This window comes from Sinocyclocheilus anshuiensis, unplaced genomic scaffold (genome assembly GCF_001515605.1).
Source record: "Sinocyclocheilus anshuiensis isolate Anshui unplaced genomic scaffold, SAMN03320099.WGS_v1.1 scaffold758, whole genome shotgun sequence".
Lineage (NCBI taxonomy): Eukaryota > Metazoa > Chordata > Actinopteri > Cypriniformes > Cyprinidae > Sinocyclocheilus > Sinocyclocheilus anshuiensis.
The window spans coordinates 2,407,180-2,430,144 of record NW_015548126.1 but is presented as its reverse complement, the minus strand read 5'-3'; the positions used below and the strand labels follow the sequence as shown (position 1 = coordinate 2,430,144).

General features: G+C 35.9%; 2 protein-coding genes across 2 annotated transcripts in view; both read right to left on the bottom strand.

Moving 5' to 3' along the window:
* Positions 1–67: 67 nt before the first annotated feature.
* Positions 68–3,709, bottom strand: LOC107704700 (complement C4-like). The gene is made up of 5 exons (XM_016507688.1): positions 3,688–3,709; positions 3,263–3,553; positions 2,007–2,099; positions 810–957; positions 68–715 (listed from the first exon to the last, which is right to left on the bottom strand). The coding sequence occupies exons 1-5, from the start codon at positions 3,707–3,709 to the stop codon at positions 574–576; spliced, it is 696 nt and encodes a 231-aa protein (XP_016363174.1). The 3' UTR covers positions 68–573.
* Positions 3,710–5,231: 1,522 nt separating this feature from the next.
* LOC107704782 (FRAS1-related extracellular matrix protein 2-like) overlaps positions 5,232–22,965 on the bottom strand; it is a 74,297-nt gene continuing 56,563 nt past the window's right edge. Inside the window, exons 7-24 of the mRNA XM_016507808.1 lie at positions 18,893–19,042; positions 17,581–17,790; positions 17,264–17,461; positions 16,945–17,109; positions 16,296–16,478; positions 15,206–15,336; positions 14,930–15,085; positions 14,462–14,765; positions 11,868–11,999; positions 11,380–11,711; positions 9,826–10,018; positions 9,438–9,542; positions 8,746–8,873; positions 8,469–8,601; positions 7,484–7,612; positions 7,209–7,396; positions 6,146–6,292; positions 5,232–6,068 (exon numbers count right to left, since the gene is read on the bottom strand). Coding sequence (XP_016363294.1) covers positions 5,577–6,068; positions 6,146–6,292; positions 7,209–7,396; positions 7,484–7,612; positions 8,469–8,601; positions 8,746–8,873; positions 9,438–9,542; positions 9,826–10,018; positions 11,380–11,711; positions 11,868–11,999; positions 14,462–14,765; positions 14,930–15,085; positions 15,206–15,336; positions 16,296–16,478; positions 16,945–17,109; positions 17,264–17,461; positions 17,581–17,790; positions 18,893–19,042 — 3,476 coding nt within the window. The 3' untranslated portion in view covers positions 5,232–5,576. The remainder of the gene's footprint in view (positions 6,069–6,145; positions 6,293–7,208; positions 7,397–7,483; positions 7,613–8,468; positions 8,602–8,745; positions 8,874–9,437; positions 9,543–9,825; positions 10,019–11,379; positions 11,712–11,867; positions 12,000–14,461; positions 14,766–14,929; positions 15,086–15,205; positions 15,337–16,295; positions 16,479–16,944; positions 17,110–17,263; positions 17,462–17,580; positions 17,791–18,892; positions 19,043–22,965) is intronic.

Genomic DNA, 22,965 nt, shown 5'->3' with positions numbered 1-22,965 from the left:
ATGAATGAAAAATAAAAAAAATACTGCATTAGATATGACAGTTTGATCATTCTGGCCCTCAAAAGCAATGAATTCTGAATCAGGAGAGCATTTGTACTTTATATAGAGTCATGATTCTGGTTTTACAAACATGTGCGAGCAAAAGCCAGTGTTGTTTAAGCCACTAAATACAGTATTCTGTAGTAGAACTGTACAGTGTATAACAACAGTGGGGCACGTGAAGCATTTGAAACATAGTATTTAAACTGCAATAATGCACTCTTGATGTAGCTTCTCTAAAAGTAGCCCTAAAAATGAAGGTTGTGTGACACTGAAAAGTTAAAGGTCATCATGCCAGAGATTTTTGTAATAGAATTCTTCCCATTTGACTATGTAACAGAATAAAGGGTAACTTGAATCTACCATATTGCCAATACACATGAAAAACTGAATTGAAATGCTTCAGACTCTAGTTTCCAATGTACCAAACAACTGTAACAGTCTCTTTATATGTCAGTATGCACTAGAAATAAAAGCACATGATTTACCGAGCCAAATAACGATGTTGGAAGTGGTTATTTTCCATCTTGTCTTCTAAATGTCACAGCGTTTAATGGGGTGTTGCTTTAGAAATTCATTAAGAAGATGGCAGGCAGAGCGACTTATGGTTGCCTTGCATTTCTTTTCTTCTGGTATCTTCTCGATCCACATGTCATTGTTCAGCACATACCCGAAACTTCAGAAACAACAGAAGAAGAATGTTTTACAAATCAAAAACAGCAATTTGCATTCCTTTGTCTTTTTTTTAAATAAACGATTTCAAGTCTTACTGTTGTCCGTCGTTATTGAGCACTGATATTGCATCATCCTGCCCCATGATCAGATAGTGAGCTTCATTTTTCAGCTCCATTTCATCACAAGATAAGCGCAGTATCATCTGACATGTGGCATCTTTCTGGACACCAGAATCCAACACTCCTTAAACAGGAAAAAAAGTGTTAATATATTATTTATGCAATAAGTTTCTGTGTTAACGGCATTAGTGCATTAGGTATTTTATTATGTACTTTACAGAATCCATAACATTTATATTTATTAATTTATTAGACACTTTTATCCAATGTACAGTTACAGGGTTTATTTTGAAATAATGGCTAGCTGACTGTACTTTATGCAGATACTCACCAGAAATTATATTTCCCGACCAAAATATATTCAATATAACATTTAACAATATAAAAAATATAACATTTATTTAGTTTCGACCTTCATATACAAATATATATTTCAAAATGTATTTCAGGGGCAAGAAAATACACTTCCAATCTTAGCCATACTAGAGATCAAAACTTGATTTTAATGATTTAATAATGTTATCTATCTATATACACGCATATATATATATATATATATTGTCTACCAATATATTTACAAAAATATATTTTGAAACATACATTAGAATTTTTTTTGTGGTTGAGGGCAATTTTTTCTATATTTTGAAATATATTTAAAAATATATGTTGATGAAAAATTCTGGTTTAAGTTGAACTAATTTTATGATTTTACCTGGATATCATCTTAAAAATTCCACTAAGAAAAAAAAGGCAATTACTATAGTAATATTATAACAGTAATATTAATACTGAAGTCCTTCGAGGTCATTTTCAGTGCAAATAGGAGGACATAGTAAATTTTGACAGGAGAGACATGAAAATAGTGCAAAATAATTCCACGCTATGATCAAATGAGTTATTTATTTTGCTTATATTATTATTATACAGGACGTTTTTAACTGCTGGATGGCGTAATTCACCCATCAAAATTAAGTTTTCAAAATAGCAGAATAATAATTTACCAATCTGAAGAATATCAGTGACTAATGTGGTGTAGTACATAAAAACGTCATCGGTGCTTGAGCTGAGAATTTTGATCCCATAGACTATAGAAAACAGAACACATTTAAAATATAAATAAGTGTACGGACACTTGTCAACATATTTGTACATTATTTGCTTTTAGTTTCTCACCATAGTCAACAACAGGACTGTAACATGCATAGCTACTCCGCGTGTTGTGTTTCATATCCTTGCTGAAGGTGACGTTTAGCTTTGGACAACCACCTGAAAATAAGTGTGAAATATCAAATAGATACATTGTTTCCACTTAAGCAAAACATATATCACAGTACACTAGAGTATTTCCCACCTTCGGCCCATGTACACATCCCCGCTACACAGTTTGGAAATCATTGGGCTTTTGTGAGGGGCTGTATAAAATATGACATCTCTTTTCCTCGTAACACATTGAATAAATAGCATTAGTCAGTGTTCAGCACTCAGAAGTGTTGTCATCAAAGTGTTTGGTTCATAGCGTTTGATGACCTGGGTTGTACCTTAAAAGTAACTGGAATCCATTGACCACACCAAAAGAGTTGAAAATAAAAGTTTTTAGTGAGTAAAAGAAGGGTACCTTTACTTGCAGAGGGATAGAGTGAGAGTCAGGTTGCTCGAAATTTCAAAGACAGCGGTTCTTAAGAAAAAGTCAAGCTGCAGACATTGGGGACAACAAACCTACAGACCAGCAGTGGGTGAAAACGACTGTCCACTGACCGGGATGACCACCAACTCATTCGGATGTCACTGAACAACCACAGGATGACATCACGTGATCTACAAAAAGAATGGCAAGGCAGCTGCGGTGAAGTGTACGCAAGGCTCTTAGGGGCAGGGCTGAAGTCGTGCAAAGCAAGAACAAAGACCTTCATCAGCTAGTACGATGGCGGTCCCTGACGTGCATGCATGTAGCCTGGCAGGTGCTGCGTGTTGTTTGTGCTGTTTGTCTAAACCATCTAAACCCAAATTTTCATTACATCACTGGATTATAGTTCCATACATTGTGGCGCTGTTGTTGCTGTCTGTGCAACATCGCTTTAACAAAGAAAACACCTGTGTTGGCAGTAGCCAACACCTGCTGTACTCCAAACTTAACATCAATGGATACGCAAAGATGTCCTCCACATCGCGTGAAATGCCATCTAATCCACGCCATGGGCTCGTTCAACTCACCGTATTATTACTTCTTGCTGGTGATGTAGAACGCAATCCCGGACCGCAACCAACAGCGAAAACACAAACTGGCATTTTTCAATGTGCCTTGTTTGCAACCCTCCTCAACAATCTGCTCATAGCCAATGCTAGGCTCGGACTACCACTGCCCTACATTCCCCTGCCGTTGCCAGGGCAGCCCTTGTTCGCTATTCGATCAATGGCCTGTTTTTACTTACCCCCTGTGTTGCCGTGGTTGTCTGTGCCGGTCGCTCGGTTGGGGGCCTTTGTTGGCGGCTGTTCGGTGGAGTTCGCTTGGGTGGCGCCGTCGGTGGCCACCGGCCCGGGGCTGTGGTGGAGTCTTCTGGGGTGGCGTTGGCCGCTGTTCCGGAGCGTTTGCAGCTGGGGGCTGTGTTTGGCTCGACAAACTCCAGCGGCGGTGGCGGTGTTGAGGAGGTCGTCTCGTTGCAAGAGCGGAATATTAACATCTCCAGTGGTGAGTCCCGAGATATACCGGATCGTCGGGGGCCCTACCTCAGAAAGCGGAGTCAAAAGAAAAGCAGGGATATATTGCCCTGGCTAAATGAAGAGTGTAGGAAACGTATGAAGGAAAGAGATCAATTATTGAAACAATCTTTAAAAGCAGGTCTTACAATAGACCGACAAAAATGTTCATGAATATGCATGGTCCCTATTAAATAAACCAATAAATAAAAATAAAAATCAATAAGAGGCAAAGAAGAACCAGCCTGAGGTTTGCAAAAGACCATAAGGATTTGACCTTAGAGGACTGGAGTATGATTTCAGTTTTCAGCTTTGCCCAACACCTCGTCGTTTAATGGTAATGGGAGGCCTACACTGTGAAATTTGATGGAGGATCAGTGATGATCTGGGTGTGCTTCCGAAAAGCTGGAATCGATGGATTTGTTTGTGTGAAGGGTGCATGAATCAAGCCACGTACAAAGTTGTCCTAGAAGAAAACTTGCTTCCTTCTGCTCTGACAATGTTCCCTAACTGTTTTTTTCCCAACAGGACAATGGTCCACGCCACACAGCCAGGTCAATCTAGGTGTGGATGGAGGACCGCCAGAGCAGAGCTGCTTTTAAGTTTTGTGCCACAAGTGGCAAAAAGTCACCCAACAGCAATGTGAAAGACTGGTGGAGAGCATGCCAAGACACATGAATGCTGTGCTTGAAAATCAGGGTTATTCCACCAAATATTGATTTCTGAACTCTTCCAAAGTTAAAACATTCATATGGTTTTGTTTGAAATTAATATGAAATTGTTTTCTTTGCACTATTTGAGGTCTGAAAACACTGTATCTTTTTTGTTATTTTAACCAGTTGCCATTTTCTGCAAATAAATGCTCTAAATGACAATGTTTATTTGGAATTTGGGGAAAAATGTTGTCAGTAATTTATAGAATAAAACAAATTACTCAAACACATACCTATAAATAGGAAAACCAGTGAAACTGATCATTTTGAAGTGGTCTAATTTTTTTTTACAGAGCTGTATATATTCTATATACTGTTCTATACTATATTCTTGGACAGAATTACATAAAAAAAATACTAAATACTTCCAACAGTTACATTGTTTGACCAATAAATCAGTAGGGTTTTGTGTGTTGAGGCATCTCAAAGAAAAGCTCACTTTTAGCTCATTAATGTTCATTTGATACCATGCTAATTTGCATCACATTCATCATTTGGACAAAAGTCATGACAATGATCTCCAAAAAAAAAAATAGCTGACTGTGAAACATCAAAGAAATGTTACATGGCAAAAATCACTGATCATTTCCCCAAACATTTTATCTGACTTATAATAATACACTATAATACATTTTTACACAGTAAGTGTAGATAAAAATAAAACCATGCAAACTTGATAGTGACCATAAATATGTAAAATACAGAAAAAGAATACTAATGTGCTTTTGTTGTGCCAAAACTGAAACCATTTCACTCTTATGGAAACTTGATTAAAGCAAAAACAGTAGTTTGATGTTATTGAAGTTATTGTATTACAGTACATTTCATTTGTAAAGTAGAAACAATAGCAGTGAAAAAAACACAAAAATGTAAAAAATAAAAAACAAAAACTATTTATGGATCACCCATCCAGTATAGACTAAAATTTGATTCTTTCAACCTTATAATACTAACAAGCCATTAAAAAAATGATCAGTGACTGAAAACAACCTGTATTTATACAATATCATCTTTCCCATAATACCATTCTTTCATCTAGCACCTTTGGATATAAAGTAAAACTTTCATTTGGATAAATATCAATGCCATCAAGCAGTAGTAGCAGTAGTTTACAACCCATTCTCTCAGCAAAAGATTCAGACATCAAACAATTATTAAAGCAGTGACAACAGAAGTGCTTTTGAAATTCAAGTACACTTTCGGACTGACAAAATCCCGAGGAGAGGTAGAGCGCAACCACTCCTAGTCACTATGTGTCCTTGCGTGCCCGAGCAAATGAACAAGAGGCACTTGCAAACAAAAAGTGATTTGAATAAAAGGGTCCACTGTTGGGAAATCAAACCTCTGAGCTGTCATTGCTATCGAGGCCTTGTGTCATCATGGGCTCTGTGCTGCTGGAGCCTTTTGGGGACTCGGTGATGTTCTTGTCCCGTCTAGATCGCACCACCAGAATGACGAGAATGACGAGGAGGATGGTGAAGAGAAGACCCACCAAGATTCCTATGATCACAACAAGCCGGTCGTCACTAGAGTCCCTTTGATTCAATTCTCTAGGAATGATACCCTCCGCCTGGGATTCCTCATGAAGGTTGGGATGTTTTTGAGTGCTGCGGTCCAGCGCTATGTGTAAGATGTTTGTGCCACGGTTATTTTCTGTGCCAATATCCTGAGCCAAATCTGGAACGTGGTTGGCTGACCTTTTGAAAATCGAGTGGCTGTGTGTCACAGAATGATAGTCAAGGCTCCTTTTCCCAATGCCTCGGTTAGCGTTGTCTCTGGACCGGACGGTGTAGATGGTGTGAATGTACCACTCCCTGCCTGCCGACACCTGGACAGTGTAATAGTGTTAGAAGCACAACAATATCGCGATGTGTCTTAATTTGGCAGCTGTTGTGTCCCTCTTACCTGAAACAAAGCTGTGGAATCCAACCTAAAGCCGTCAGAGCCCGGCTGCCTCACCAGCGGCAGCGCCTGAGGATCGTCTACAGCGAGGAAAGCATTGAAACTAATGCTGCCAAATGTTCTCGCCTGAGTTTCTGGCTGAGCTTTGTCCTGCAAAGCAGAATGAGTTAAAAATCGCACATTCTTCTGCCTAATGATCAAGAATGTTCTCCATGTTAATGGAAACGTTAGACCTACTTGACATGAAAAATATTTAACATTAAATTTAGAGTTTTATTTGTGACTCTGATGAACAATTATTAGTACTGAACAGTGTTATAATTAACTAAAAGTATTACAATTAATACTATTCTAAATATAAAACATTTATGTTAACTGAAATAAAATAAACAACAGCTGAAATGAAATACAATCTAAAAAAAAAACATTTCATTAATGAAAAATGTATTTTATTTCTTTCAGTTACTTGCCAAGGCAACAGTAAAAAAATGTTAGCTTAAGTTGAAGTACTAAAATTACTTAAAAAAAAAAAAACTAAATTAAAACCAAAATAAAAATGAATAAAAACCAAACAAACATATACAAAACTAATACAAATTACAAAAACAAAACAAAATTGCTAAAACTTAAACCTAAAATGGAAACGGATATTATACATAGAAAAACACTAATAATAAATTATAGATACTAAAATAACACTGAATCAGCTAGATCTAGATTGCAGCTGTTATGTTTAATTTCATTGCATGTGTGCAAAATTTCATAAATATGATTAATTGTAACTTTGCAACTGTTTGTATGTATTTCCTTGATGCTACTGCAGGTAAGTTGTTTTTCGAGTCTAAGAAAACGTACTTCAACTTAGAGATTGATTTATATTAATGAACTTTTTTTAACAACAAGTTCACACTTCATAAGTAAATATGCAAATTTAATTTTACCTAAATTCTTACATTTTCCTGGTGGTTTTGCTGTTTACAAAATTTGCCTTTTGCTTTTATCTAATCTACATTGTCCAACTTTTTATGCAAGGTTTGGGCTTTATTAAAACAGTGTTCATACTTACAATGATCTTAAATCGGTACAAAAGAGACGGTGAATCAGCTAGGCAGCCGTACTCAAATTTGTCAGGGTTGTATTTTGGGATGTATCCATCCGCCCCTGTGCACAGGAACACCTTCTCAATGTTACAGATGAATGAGTCTCCAAGATTCTGAACGGGATCCACCATTACACGGCCGTAGATGACATCTCCTAAACAATGCAACAGCCATAAATTAATGACAGGTGTCATATTTCAAATACTCAAACAGAAATAAAGAGTTGTTCGTAGCATTTTACCCTCTGAGAAAGCCATATCACTCTCCTGACCAAAGCCCATGGAGCCGTCTGACAACCAGAGAGTCTTCTTTGAAAGCAGCAGCATCTGTGTGTTAAGACTGAACTCTGCGGACACTGGATCACTCACCTAAAGCCAACAACACAAACGTTACTTTTCTGTAGGAAAACTGAGATATGTTAGATTTTCTCATCTGTCTTAAAGCTAATACTTAATTTAAGTAGTGGCTTTTGAAGGTATTGTGTTTTGCAAATTATAATAATTATTAATATATTGTATAATTTTCTTAGATTTGGAATTTTTTGATTTTTGAAGGTAATATATATATCTTTATTGATCAACATAAAATAAATTTAGTTGAACAAAGTAGCAGTACAAATATAGTCAGACAACATAAAAGTAAAAAAAAAAATCAATATATAAATATATACAGTATATATATATATATATATATATATATATATAATGTATTTAATTGACCAAAATTGACAGTAATCCTAATGCTACAAAATCTTTTTTTTCTTTTGAACTTTTTATTCATCAGAAATTCCTGACAAAAAATATTTCCTTGCTTTCCAAAATATTAAGCACCACATCTCTTTTCAACATTGATAATAATAAGAAATGTTTCATTAACACCAAATCATGATATTAGAATGATTTCTGAAGATCATGTGACACTGAAGATTGGAGTAATGGCTGCTGAAAATTCAGCTTTACTATCACAAGAATAAATTACATTTTAAAATATATTAAAATACAAAACAGTTATTTTAAATTGTAATAATGTATATATTATACTTCATATTCATATTATATTTAGTATTAATATTTCACAACAGTACTGTTTTATGTTTATTGCTTTGTTTAATGTTAAAATAAAATGTTATTTTTAACAAGGTGACTGTTCAAGCCAAACTGACATGTTTGTCCAGGACATTTCAGAGCTGATTGTTTTGTTGATTATTTCTGTGACGCAGGTTTTGTGTTGGAAGCGTATGTCCAGATCAAAGGTAATTGGCTCTCTGGGGTGGCACACGGGACGGAAGCTGTACTCAACACCGGGAGAAGCCATGCAGGGAACCAGTTTCACCGTGTACGTTCCTGAGTAATCCCTCACCTGCAGGAAAGTATTTCAACACTTACTGTATCAGAAGAGACAGTAAAGGGACCCAATAATGACAAATCCAATCATGAACATATCAAGAGCAGATTTTGCTTTGAACAAAGAAAAATGGCACAAAGAGACATCCTAAAGACTTACAGCAAAGTCAGAGATGAAGGTCCACTGCTGCATCGGCTGGTTGTATGTCGGCTCACTTCTCACTAAGCTAAGGTTAAAGGTCAGCCCGGGATGGTCCGCACACATGACCATAGAAGTCCTAGGGGAGGCTGTGTTGACGCAAATGTTATTATTCGTTATGAATGCAAGACACTATCTCATCATAACTGGTTTCAAAAAATGTACTTAATACTAAAAATGGGCAAATATCACAAGAAAATGTTTCACCCCAAAAGAAAAATGAAAAATGTTAAAACAATACATTTAGCATTAATAATGTTTTAAGGGGGGAAAAAAAACGTTTACGACCAATTTTTTTAAACACACTTTCAGCATAAATTAAATTCATGACATATACTGTATGTATTGTACGTTTAAATATGAATGTTTAAATAACTGCAATTATAATTAAATTCTAGTACTAAAAATATCAAAAACAATTTCTGGTTCCAAAAATAAGCTTCATTTTCGATATTCTAAATATAATTTCTTGTTTATTTTTTTTCGATTTTTAAATGTGAAATATGAGCAGTAAATTTCTTGACAGTGTTTGTGAGTTTCATCCAATTACATAATGAAGATATGAGCTAAAAAGCAAATTAAAAATAATTATAAGAACCAGATGAAATCATTTATAGGTACTTGTAGTATGTTTAATATGTTTAATAACACACCTGAATGTGCAGCGACAAACAGTCCCCGAAAACGTGCTTCTGTACGGAAGTTGACGACCAAACGGCCTTGTTCATTGATGCGCATGCTTGTAGGATAGAGGGCACCTAAACATAAATAAATTACATTTTAAAATATATTTAAATAGAAAGCAGCAAAAATATTTCATAATATTATGTTTTTACTGTATTTCTGATCAAATAAAAGCAGTCTTCGTCTACATAAGAAGCGCACTACAAAAACATAAACAAAACAAAAAATTACTGACCCTCAAACTTGTAAACAGTGCTGTAAGTACTATGCAAAAATAATCTAAAATATTCCAAAAATATTGCTAGATTTATTACACTGTGTTTTCCATTTAGATAAAGGAAAAACATGCTGTCTTGCCTTGTAACTCAGCTTCCGGTGGACTACCAATGCCATCTTTCCACAAGATGGCAGTATCGTAAACAAAAGTGAGACGCAGCTCAGACTGCAGGTCAAAGTGCTGCCAACCACCAGCGCCCACGGGCGAATGAAAGACATATGACACATGCAGGGGCACACGCAGGGTCACATACGACTGCACCAGGTTCAGCACCTACACAGGACAGAAAGGTCAATACTTCAGCGTATAATAACTACCCAGCTAACAATGCGAGGTTATTATATGCTGAATCACACATTTTAATAGTAAGGTTACTAAAAATCCTAAAATCTTTGTAATAAACTTGAATTTTCTTGCTAATTAATGTCAGTTAAGTTTGACTTTAACTGCTATCCGCTAACTGCTACTCTCCAGGAAAATGTTTTGCATAAATTCACCGATCAACTTCCCTGAACTTGAATGTGTCCTGTACACCCATCCATCTTTGTTCAGTGACACTTGTCCACTTTAATTAACTGCAGAGTAAACCAACATAGCTTGTGTCCATGGTGAAGACAAACGACTGGCTCAAACAGGCATGTAAACAGTTGCCTAAAGCTTGTTAAAAGGGCTACACTCTTTTAGCTAGCTGTTTAAAGGGGAGGACAGAAAAAAACAAGACACTTTTATGATCTAAAGGTCAGTTTTGACTCATTGTGGGCGAAAGACAAATAGTGAGCGGCTTAAAGGAGGACTAGAGGTACATAAAGCAAATGCCTTTGCCAATAAGCTAAAACGGCCAGCCACAGTATAGTGGATTGATGTGATCTCACAACTGTGAAAAAAGTCTTTCCTTTTATATGTTTGGCAAAGACTGGGAATCCATACATCAAGAGCAGGAGTCTAAACCTTAAAATGATTGAATAAATTCCTAAACTGACACTGAAACAAAACAAAAGAGAGACAAGGACATGTTAACCCCTTTTAAGGGCACAAAACATTTTAAACTTCTGTTCAAAAGTTGGAGTCAGTTTTTTCAAGATTTTTCCAATGTTTTAATGAAGTCTCTTATACTCACCTAGGCGGCATTTATTTGATTAAAACTAGTAATATTGTGAAATATTATTACAATTTAAAATAACTGTTATCTATTTAAATATCTATTTATTTTAGAGTGTAATTTACGCCTTTTGAATTTTCAGCCATTACTCCAGTCTACAGTGTCACAGGATCCTTCAAAAATCATTCTAATATGCTGATTTGCCGCAGCATTATCACAGATGAAAACAGCGGCATTGTTAGATTTTTGTAGAAAATGTAATGTTTTGTTTTTCAGGATTCTTTGAAGAATAGAAAGGTCAAAAGAATATTTTTTGAAATATAAATCATTTGTAATATTATTAAACTCATTACTTTAACTTTTGATCAATTTAATGTGTCATTGTCCAATAAAAGTAATAATTTCATTCAAAAAGGTTAAAAAAAATCCTTTGAATGGTAGTGTATATACTATAACTTCTTATTTGGCTGATGCTAAAGGCATGGCATGATGTAAATAGAAAAAGAAAAAAAACTGATTCCTTCTCTTTCCTCACCTGTCCATCAGTCCCGATGGTCCCTCCGCAATCGTTGAGCAGTTCAGACATGTCATAGTAGCTGACAAACTCCCACAAGCAGGCCTCCAGGTGCAGGTTTCTGTAGAATCGTAGGGTGCTTTGGCCCCTGAGGGCTGTGCTGTACTGGTAGGGTGCAGTCCCGCCGATGGCATCTGGATTGCGGGTGGCGTCTGTGATGAAGCCGTAGCGTGTCCGCACCTCTGTGTAATCCAGCAGGTTAGAGCAGCGATGGTTTCCTACACGCGTGCCGTCTGGACTCAGGGTCAGCTCAAAGTTGGAGAGCGGCCGAGTGGAGACTACAGGTAACATTCCTATCAAAGGGAATGAGGAGAATGATGTAACATGTATGTATCTGATCTGACACAGAAAGTGAAAGCATTTTTTAATCCTTTCTAATTTTATAATTAATCTGCATGAAGCCCAATCTGCCTTTCACTATGGTAAAATTGGTGTGCAGGTGCACTGACCATCAATATGGGGCATGGTAACAGTCAGTTTAATGAGGTTTGAGTGGTCTGGATCTTCTGCTCCAGTGTAGCGCAGCCTGGCAGAGAAAGGCTCAGCTCCAACTGTGCCAACAACCCGAGGCTGGCACATACCTGATGACAAAAGGAGAAAAAAAAGTAAACAGCAGCAGTTTAAGGGAGCCGTATCATTAGGAAAAACACTGTTAAGTGAACATGAAACAATGTTAACAACCCAGTTTGAAATAGTGACCCAAGTGAAATAGTATATTCAATCAGAAAAATTTGAAGGCAGTATTCATTTTTAATCCATTGGGAACTGGATCAGATTATTGTGTGTGAATTACACACAGTAAACATTTTAAAGAAATTCTGAACATGACTAACATAAGTGGACTTTGGGTAAAAAACAACCTTTTAAATATCATCATATAGATTTCTATCAAAAAAGTAGCTGTGAAAATGATAACAGTCCTGAAAAATTGCATAGCAAGAAGGAAATTTGGATTTTTATCAGGTTCAAATGATGTAGAGCTCTAAAAAAAAAGTCAGACAGTCATTTTTTTTTATCTCATTCATGTGCCTAGAAATTGTCTAATATTGGCAACCTGATCTCATGACGAAAACGGACCTGTGGGAACTTTTTCGAAAAACACGAAATACGTACCAATAAGCACATATCGGTTCAGTTTCCAACAGAAATGAACACTAGCGGCGGTAAAACAACAAGCCCTTTTAATCGTTTTTGTACACAGTTATGATTACAGCTCCATATGTTTCGCTTTCTGGACGTAATAAGCTTGCTCGGTAACTCAGCCGGTGTTCTGACAAATAATGCTACCTATCAGATTATGCTACCAACACTGTATTTATCCTACTGTAAGGGTAGGTTTAGGGTTGGGGTAGGTGTACATGTTAATAAAGCCTCACACCTTATTAATATCATGCTGGAAGCAAAATCTGATAGGTAGCACTTTTTGCTATCGAATTATGCTACCATCTGTTTTAATGGGAGGTAGCAAAATCTGACAGGGTAGCACAAATCGTCAGAACACCGGCACGGAATTGGACTTAAGATGCGGAATCCTTGGGTACGAAATCCTGTGAAAAACATGACTCACCATGAAAGAGCTGAAAAGAGCTTTTGTTCATACTATCAGGTAGGTTTAGGTGTAGTGCAGATGGTATGTTATTTTAAAATGTCACAGACCATTAGACTTCTAGAGCCACTCAACGAAAATTTCAAGTCAACTGTGGTGACACCTACAAAAGCAACATCACATACAGTAAAACAAACTATATGTACGTAGAGGTATATATTAGAGCCCGACCGATATGGGTTTTTTGGGGCCGATTCTGTAAAAAAAAATTTCATATCGGTGGCATATCGGCGGCATATTCGCCGATACCGATATATCGGCGACAGGCTCATATCGGCCGATAATATCGGCAAAACGATATATCGGTCGGGCTCTAGTATATATATCTCATCTGCGATAATATTGTAATTGTTGTTTTAACGACGTGCGATTTGACATTATCGAGTATTTTGCAAAAAACTTTCAAAACACCCCTACAGAGTGCACGCATAGATTATATGAAGTCTAGTGCGCATGCGCATTTAGAGTGCATTCTTTCACTAGATGATTCAGTCTATTACAGTAATTTAGAATGATAACAAATTCAAGACATGGGGGCAGAAAATGTATATATTTATACCACTTCAAATAGCCTAGTTAATCAATTTCACATGAAGAGTGCCGTTTTTTTGTCTCCAAAAATGACAATGATTACAAATGTGATATTGATTTTTTACAACAGTTCAATAAACAAAAAGTTAATTAAGAGACTTACGTTTTAGACACCATATTTCCTGTTTTTGCGCTATTTCGACAATAAAAAATAATTCCAAACACAGCCACAGCGCTGTTTTGCGTCTTTGAGCAACATGACGGTGTTCCGTTCCTGAATGAATCAACCGTTTAAATGATTCGGTTCAGTTGCAATGACTCACTTATTAACAGTGACTTGCTGCCACCTACTGGCGGATTTAATTTCACATTCAGAGTATCTTTTATTATCTAAATAATTTCAAATATCAGTATTCGAAAGATAATGGACACTTTTAGAAAACAAATGGCTTTATAAAGGTCAAAATGCCCATAAAATGTAAAAATCAGTTAAAACATATTGGAAAAGATTAATTTCTATCCGTGTGAACTGACCACTGCACAAAATATGAAGAATATCTAAAACTTTATGTGTCAGCTGTCCACGGCAGTCCTTAAGGTATCAGCACAATAACACACTCAGCAAAATATTGTCTAATTATCGTTATCGATAAAATCCCAGAAAATATCGAGATATTATTTTTTTTGTCAATATCGCACACCCCTATATGTACGTTCATCTGTTCCGGGGAAACAAAAAAAAAAGAATAACCGAACACTCTTTTAGTGGACATTTCAGTTCGAATACATCACGAAACGTACATGGCGCTACGTATTTTGAATCTTGCAAAAAAGCTCCTACAGGTACGTTTTCGTCATGAGATCAGTCTCAATATTTATGTTAATTCTGTAATACAATAAACTCACCGTCTTCCTGGCTGATGGAGACTATGGGGCTGGTGAGCTCTAGGCCTTCATCCCCATTGGAGTTGACAGCCCGGGCTGCACACTGCACACGCGAGCCTGCCTGGAAGTACACTGAGTCTAATGTGATTGTTTTGGAGGAGGTGAAGAAGGTATCAAAATCCGCTTCCTTCATGGGGCTGGTCACACCGTCAGGTCCTGTCGGGGCACTGACCAGCCAGCGGTACCGGGTCAGGGTGTTATTGATGTGCTCAGCAACACAGATGGAGCCCGTCCGGTCAAAGTCAGGATACTTGGGGTTGCACGACTAAAATAAATATATGAATATGTATATATAAATCATATAGGGTTTAAACAGAGCTTTTTTGTTTATTTTATATTTAGTTTATTTTTGTTAAGCAAGTTTACATACATTCACTGTGTCTAAATTCAATGTTTTTCACTCATTCTTTGCCTATGTAGTGAACCTACCGTGACACAGACTACAGGATATCCTGCGACTGGCTGAGAATCTCTAGTGCTGCTTGTATCATCATACTGCAACAGAGACACCACAACTGGCACCGCAGGGAAGGTCACATCGGCCATACTGTTCGTCTCTTCAATGTAGATGATGGCTTTGGTGACCTGAAGATTTGGAAAAGAAGATATAATGAAAACAGAGTGGATCCTTCATTGGTAATTAAATAAAAACAGGTATAATACTACTGATTATACAAATAAATTTTTTGGCATATTCTGGAGTACCTGAATCTCTGCAACCATTTTCTCATCAGGTTTGAGGTGGACAGTGAAGGCCTCTCTCATCTCTCGTACACCATCATACAGAATTTCCACCTCCACGATGTGCTCAGTCTCTCCTTCTTTAAACTCCACATCTGCAGTTGGGAAATTGTCATGTTCATGTTTGATTTTGAACATGTTCTATATGTACAGTACATTACAATGTCTTTTTAAAGTGTGATAAATAACCAGTGTGGGACAACATAGATGTAAAAGAAACATGTCCAGCTCATGTGTCACTACCAAATTAAAAAGAAAAAAAGGAAATTATATTTTTCTTTTAGAAAAAAATATCTATGTTTGACCATCAGAATTACTTACATTGGAACATTGTTTTTATAAAAATTAAAGACATTTTCTTCCCAAATTCTCATTACTCAATATGTTCAGATATTTCAGTTTTGTATTTTTGTAAAAACAGTTATTCTCAGTGATGATTCTCATTCATTCTCAATACTGTAATGCAGCCATTTTAACAGCACTAGAGTAAAAAAATACAAATACAATTTTTTTTTAAATCAGCATAAATGAGGCAAATAATAATTAATTACACAATTATACATACATGTTTTTATTAAAATCTACATAACGTAAATGGAAAATAACTATATAGTAGTATTAACAACAGTAGTACTTGTTATATTTAAATTAGCATAAATTAGGTTAATATAACACACATTTACTATTATGATGTATAATACTTAAACATTTTTTACAGTAATGAAAATTTTATTTTTAATCTATCTTATTCTTTTGTATATATTCTTGTCTGTCTTCTTACTCTTATTCTTTTATATAACAATACTGTGAATGTGGAAGGGAAATGTTTTTATAGTAAAAAATAATGCAAAAAAAGACTTTAAAATAGTCCAATAAAAATATTAATAACGAATGGTCCTAAAATAAGCTTCTTTTTATTTGAGCAATATATTTTTTAGTTATAAATAATGATAATGGGGTAAAATATGAACTAGACATGTCCTTGGGAGGTTTTGTGAGATTCCCCAGTGAGCTGTCTTAGAACACCATGCTATGATGTTGTGTTTGAACCCACCTTCAGAGATGGGATGGTAATCTTCTCCAGAGGAAGCCGAGCCATCCTTTGTGTGGACCCGCACCACAGACACTTTAGATGTGTCTCCTGTCCTCTGGACCGGGATCCTCACCACTGAGATTTGCCCTGACTCACTGGGTTCACTGACACTAAACTTGGTTGCTCCAAACCTGATAATGGCCTCTGGGGAAAGAAGATCATGGGAAAGGAGAGATGTATGTCAGCACCAAAATATCACTTCACTCGGTTGATATGGACCAATTACCTTAGGCAGAAAGATGATTAAAGATCACATGAAATCAAAATGAGAGTTTTGTAGCTTCTAGTCCAGATCTATAAGATTTTAATCTATATATTTGCTATTGTGCCTATAAATGTTGACATAATACATTTATCCTGATCTTAGAAAGTTATCTAGCAGATATGTGCATTTAAATATTACGTTTTTCTCTTTCATACTGTTTTAAATATTGATTGTGAAATAATGCATACTATTTTGTAAGTTTTTCCTCTTTATATCTGCATTTTTTCTGAATAAAAAAACACTGCCTTACAGTTCATACAGTACTTTCTAGGACAGATAACAGCAATTGCAAGTGGAACATAAGTCGGCACAGAAATGTGAGAAAGTGGGAGATGAAAGTCTTACTGTCAGCATCGTCCTTTATCTTGACGAGTGTCTCATTCTGAGCCCCTATGGAGGCCCCAAATGGAGACTCGCTCTTGGGGCTTCCCAGCACCAATCTCAGCTCCTCGTCTTCCTCGTGTTCGGTGTCATCCACAAGGATGAGGACACAAGGCTTCTCCACCTCTCCTACACAAGCAATCAATTGGGAGTTGTTGTTTAGTATGCATAAAAATGTCCATACTTCTAATGTTCACTTCTAAAGGATTCCCTTCAGAATAAAACTTAATTCATAGCTCTTTTATAGAGATAAACACTCTTAATAATAAGTCAAAAATAATACCTGGTAAAAAGACAATGGTGGAGATGTCTGTGTTCGGCCTCTCGTTGAAGTCCATCATGACTTGGGCCGAACCTTGACGGCTGTAGCACCGCACACTGGACTTGTAGCTCAAATCTCCACTCCGGTACACAATAGCAGATATCTGCCCATCATTCTCATTACCTGTGTACGTAGGATCTCGGAACTGCACCTTGGGCACTTAAAAAAAGTGTTATATTCAAACCAAAATCTTATTTATCAAAATCTTGTCTAAGATAATATTAATTAAACTGTATACTATATTTAGCCTTTTTATGGTTTCGTGTAAGATCACTCACAATCTGAGATGGAGTCGTTGATGTAGATTGTAGCTTTTCCTGGTTCACCCAATATGCCGTTCATTGGCATACGGAGAACCAGCTCAAATTTCTCTGGTCCCTCCAGCACCGGCTGTCCCAGGTCATCCAGGATTGTAACCTTGAACGTCTGCATGTTGACGCCCGGGGAAAAGTCTAGGTTCTTACTAATCCCAACGTAGTCCACACCAGCTGTGTTAAGGTTTACAGTATGTTAGTAAGGCAACGGAGAAAATATTCCAGAGATATCAAGTGCACAAAAATAAATTTACATAGGTAAAATAACAGTGACCGGACAACCTCTCTCAAGCGCAGAACTGACCAACCTCTTTTTCTCCACAAAAAGAAGAAAAAATGTATACTGACACTAGACTGGTGAGATAATACCTTTGTGGTGACACGTTATATTTCTGACTTGCTGTGTAAATAATTATTTTATTGATAAATATCATGTACAGTAGGTAAGTTTACTGCTATGTACTCATTCCTTAAATACATTGACCTTTGTATCAGAAATGTCATAATGTATTATTGCATTTTCAAAGAAATTATCTTAGTAAAAATTAATAAATAACAGTGGTTATTACTAGTGAAATAATAATTAAAGTGTATTTTGTCAATCCATTTTTGCAGATTTTTTCATGTTTTAATCAAATTTAATTGGATTTATTTTAAGCAAATTTGTTTTATCCTTCACAAAGTGTTTATTTATTTATTTTGTATTGAATAAACTGAAATTATTTTCCACTAGGTATTTTGCAGTATGTGCAATTGTTTGAATGAGCTGCCACTTAGTTACATGCTGGCCTATTATTGTGGTGACATTGATTTCAAATTCACTGACTCGTTGAATAAAATGAACTGTGGTTGAACACGACTGGACCTTTCCTCGCCAGAATGAGCTACAACGAGAACCAGACAGTCGATAGTCTGACTCTGCGTAAATTGTGTGAAGACAACCCTTTCAACAATCTGGAGAGTGTTCAAAAGACTGTACATGTGGATGTTTGTACAACATTAGTATTTCTAGATCATGTTAGATAGAGGCACTGAAGACCTAGTCGTGTTTACATCTTGTCAGTAAGTCATAAGATGGGCTCTTGTCGTCTGGCGCTGTCTATTGTTGAAGCCTGAGGGGCCTGTAGCAACATATTATTGTCTCATGGTGTAGATTTCTCGAAATACAAGCTAGAAAATGTATTAGATCAACCAAGCATGTTTACAGTAATTATATATGAAAGCGTCTGCACATGTAATACTAGGAACTGACATACGCAATCTGTCTGATACATACCTTCGGCTGAAACAGGCTCAGTTTTTCGAGACCGTACTGTGACAGTTCCGGTTTTGGAAAGGTCACTTCCTGTTCTCCAAACACGGACTTCGACATAAGCATCACTCTCATCCACATGGTACTCAGTTTCTCCAAAGTAAAACACTGGCGCTGTTGGGCAACAAAGAGAGATGTTTTATTGAGGGAACAATCTAGAAGATGTAAGTTTGATCACCAAATTATCATTAATTTAACCAAGGTATAGTTAACTAAAACTACCATTAAAAAAGCCATAAAAATTCTGTTACTTGAAATAAACGTAAAAAAAATACAAAAATTTGAGCAAGTTGCTAAATCCGACATTTGTACATCAAAAACTGAAATAAAAAAATGTGTAAAACCATATGGACATACTTACAAAAAAACTCCAAAAACTGATAAAAATGACAAAAACACAATCAAATTACTAAAATTAAAATATAAAATATAGAAATAAACTATAAAAAATACTATAATAGCATCAATGATATTAAAATAACATAACACTAAAGGAAAAACTGTTTTGAATCACTGTTTTTGTCCATATAATGAAAGTCAGTGGGGTATTTATATGAATTATTTATTATTTATTTATTTTCAAAATAGATTTCGTGTTCCACATAAGAAAAAAAAAATCATACAAGCTTTTAACTAAATGAGGTTTAGTTAAAGATTTGTCATTTTTGGGTGAACTATCCCTTTAAGACAGACATTTTTCAAAATATCTTTTGTGTTCCGGAGAAGAAATAAAGTCATACAAATCTGGTATGACATTTGATGAGTAAATGATGACAGTCTTTTTAAGAGTGAGGAGCTGTCTGAGGTGGCTTTAACAGAAGGTACGGGGGATGTGGGGATAGACGGGCTAGCGTGGACCTGTCTGTCTGCAATTAACACTTTACACGACTTAGAATCCACTGACAAATCCTTGTTCATAGCTCGCTAACACCCTGTCTGCTGCTGAAAGGTCTATGTCACACTCAGCTTCCAAATGTGTTTTCTTGGAAGACACTGTGTCATGTACTGAATCTGATTGAGGGAGTTTAAGCTGCTATGCGTCCACGGTAGGAAGCGCATCTAAGCCTAAAGAAAATAAACAATATGTGTGATGAGACTCTTTTTTCACTCGTTTTATTCCTGTGTGGCTTGGAGGCCTCACAGGCGACGTGATAAAAAACATCCAAGTTCATTTTTACCCCTAAACCAACACTGAACTGTTGACACATTAGGATGGAATGCACTGATGAGGTCAGGCGAGGCTGGTTTGTTATCATTGCACTTTTTTCCATTAAAAAGCTTAAAATAGAACCACTTCAACATTTGAGCTTTTGTTAGGCCCCATTATTGAATGATTTTACCTGCCACTGAAGGGTTATTCAAGCTCCAGCTCTTATATTATGAACTCAGAAACCATGAAAAGGGAAACAGGAAAATTCTGATGGGGACAGAGAAGAGTGTTTGACTGACAGAAAGAGTTCACTGAAAAATGAAACATTCTGACAAATATCTCATGCCACATTATGGCAGGTTTGACGTCTGAAGGCATGTCTTGTGACTGACCAGTAAGTGACACATTTGAATGTTTAGAAGTGAATATGAGCGTGAATAAACAGAGCAGCTTGGACATTCTGCAATAAAAAATAAAAAAAAATAAATACATAAATAAATAAATAAGACACAGGTTTGTAATAACATGATAAGCAAGGCAAGCAAGTATAACAGAATTTCATTTTTGGTTTAAAACGTATCCTGAAAAATTAATAAATCTTCAGTTTTATAACCATACAGTATACAGTTTGTAATGTCACATTAAGGTATTTTTTTTTTTAAATAAAATAAAAATTGTACACCATTGTCTGGGGTCAGTAAGATTTTCCAATAATTATTAAATATTTTATTAATTATTTTTAAGGAAATTAAAACTTTTATTCAGCAGGAATGCATTAAACTGATTAAAGGTGACAGTAAAGTCATTTATAAGGTAACAAAATATTTCTATCTTTAATAAATGCTGTTCTTTTAAACTTTCCATTCATCAAAGAACCCTGAAAAAATGTAGAAAAAAAAAAAAGGTTTAAATATTAAGCATTACAGCTACATTGATAATAATAGGAAATGTTTCTTGAGCACCAAATCAGCATATCAGAATGATTTCTGAATTTCAGCTTTGCAAACACTAGATTTTAATGTTTTAATTTTAATTTAATGTTAAAAACAACATTACATTTCTAAAATATGTGACCCTGTCTGTGAAATCCAGGCTAAGATCTCAAAATCTAATTGCAAGATAACAAGCATCAAAGTTTGATTTCAAGGCTACATTTTCACAGAATGTTCTTTACCTTACGAAGGATGATTTTATGTAGAAAACAGTAAATCACAAAAAATAACTTTAGCTGGGTTTTCACAGCCAGGGTCACATACATATATTGAAATAGAAACAATATATAAAAACCAACCCCAAACTTGCTTTTCTATTCCAAACTTGCCGTCCCAGTGCAGCTGATTACTACTGCCTAAGTAAAAGCAATAGTAATTATATTGTGTTTTATGTTTCCTGTTTAATGTGCTGAAACAACTTTCATTAATGATCAAAGACTAAACTTAACAAACTCACAAAAAAGTTGACGTGTACGTTACGTTCGTGTGAAGCTGTGTTAAAGCTCTCGAGGGGCAAATACATCTTTAGGCACTGCCTAGAGGTTTGAGTCCAAGGGCGAAAATAAGACTAAATGGTTCATGTGGTGAAAATCCCATTATAAAGTGCACACTTCAGAAAAACAGAAGCAGTTATCTCTAGCTTTATCTAGGTCTTGGAGACACATTAAATATAATTGCATGATGTGCCTTGGCACTGCCAGCGCCTGTCCCTGCAGAGACATAAAGTACTGTGTGCGATCGGAAGGTGATATGAAATGAGTGCTTTGGTTTGGCTTGTTGTATGGGTGCTCTTTGGTGTGTGTCTCGCTGCTCCCACAATCAGATAAGGATCATTTGTATAAGGGACAAACAGTGAGCTTCAAAGCACCACAGTCCATTAACTGAAAAGCAAACCATTGGCTCCTACATGACCCAAACCCAAACTCAGGCGCTTCACTGAGTGGATTAGGTTACCCGTGTGGCAGGCTGCCATGGTGCTAGTGGGCTAAATTTGTACTACTGAGGGTTTTCTTTCCTTTATAGGAACTGCAGGCTGGTACGTTAATGCATTATCTTTCCGAAACTTGAATGATCTGGCCTGAACACTATAGTATGCTCTGACACTCACTCTTAACTGTATTCTACTTCACTGCAAGGTTGACAACTTTGGTCAAAAGCTGCTCTTCGAAGTAACTCCAGCCAGCAAAGCTTTCACAAGGATGGACCCAGGAGACGTTAACGCACAGCTTCCTCTCACCTCATTTCAAGTCACTGTAATTAAACCTCCTGGTGGAAAAAGCCAAAGTAAATGTAATCAAAAGCCAGGGAAATGTAATCAAAGAAGAGTATGATTTTTGAACCATGAAATATTTCTTATTTTTAAATGATTGTTTAGTGTATAACGCCCACCCATGGTAGTTTATTAGATTTTTTTGTCAATGTTTTCTCTCTGACGAATTTCTCATAATAACTGCACATCAATTCGAACATCAAAATTATGCTTCAGAGTTCTGTTTGCTGATTCTTCTCGCGCACAATGCAGATTGTAAATGTTTCATCAGCAGAGGGAGAGATTCGGTTCAAAATGTTTTGTCTTAAAGGAATGTCCATGATAAAGAAGTAACATTTTCCTTTACTTATTTTAAAATGTATAAATAAAAAATGCAGTTATCAAACAAACAAACAACATCTAAATGCAGTTGCAGACAATCTAGTTTGTAATAGATTCTTTTTCAAGAATTTCTTCTTTTATTGAGGCTTTTCCTTCATTATGATACCAGAACAATTGTATCACCCTGATATTTTTAAAAATATTTTGGAAAAATAAAATAAAGTTTAATATATAAATTCAAAACATGTACTTTCAGACACAATATAAAATTATATAACTATAAAATACTATTTTTACTATATAT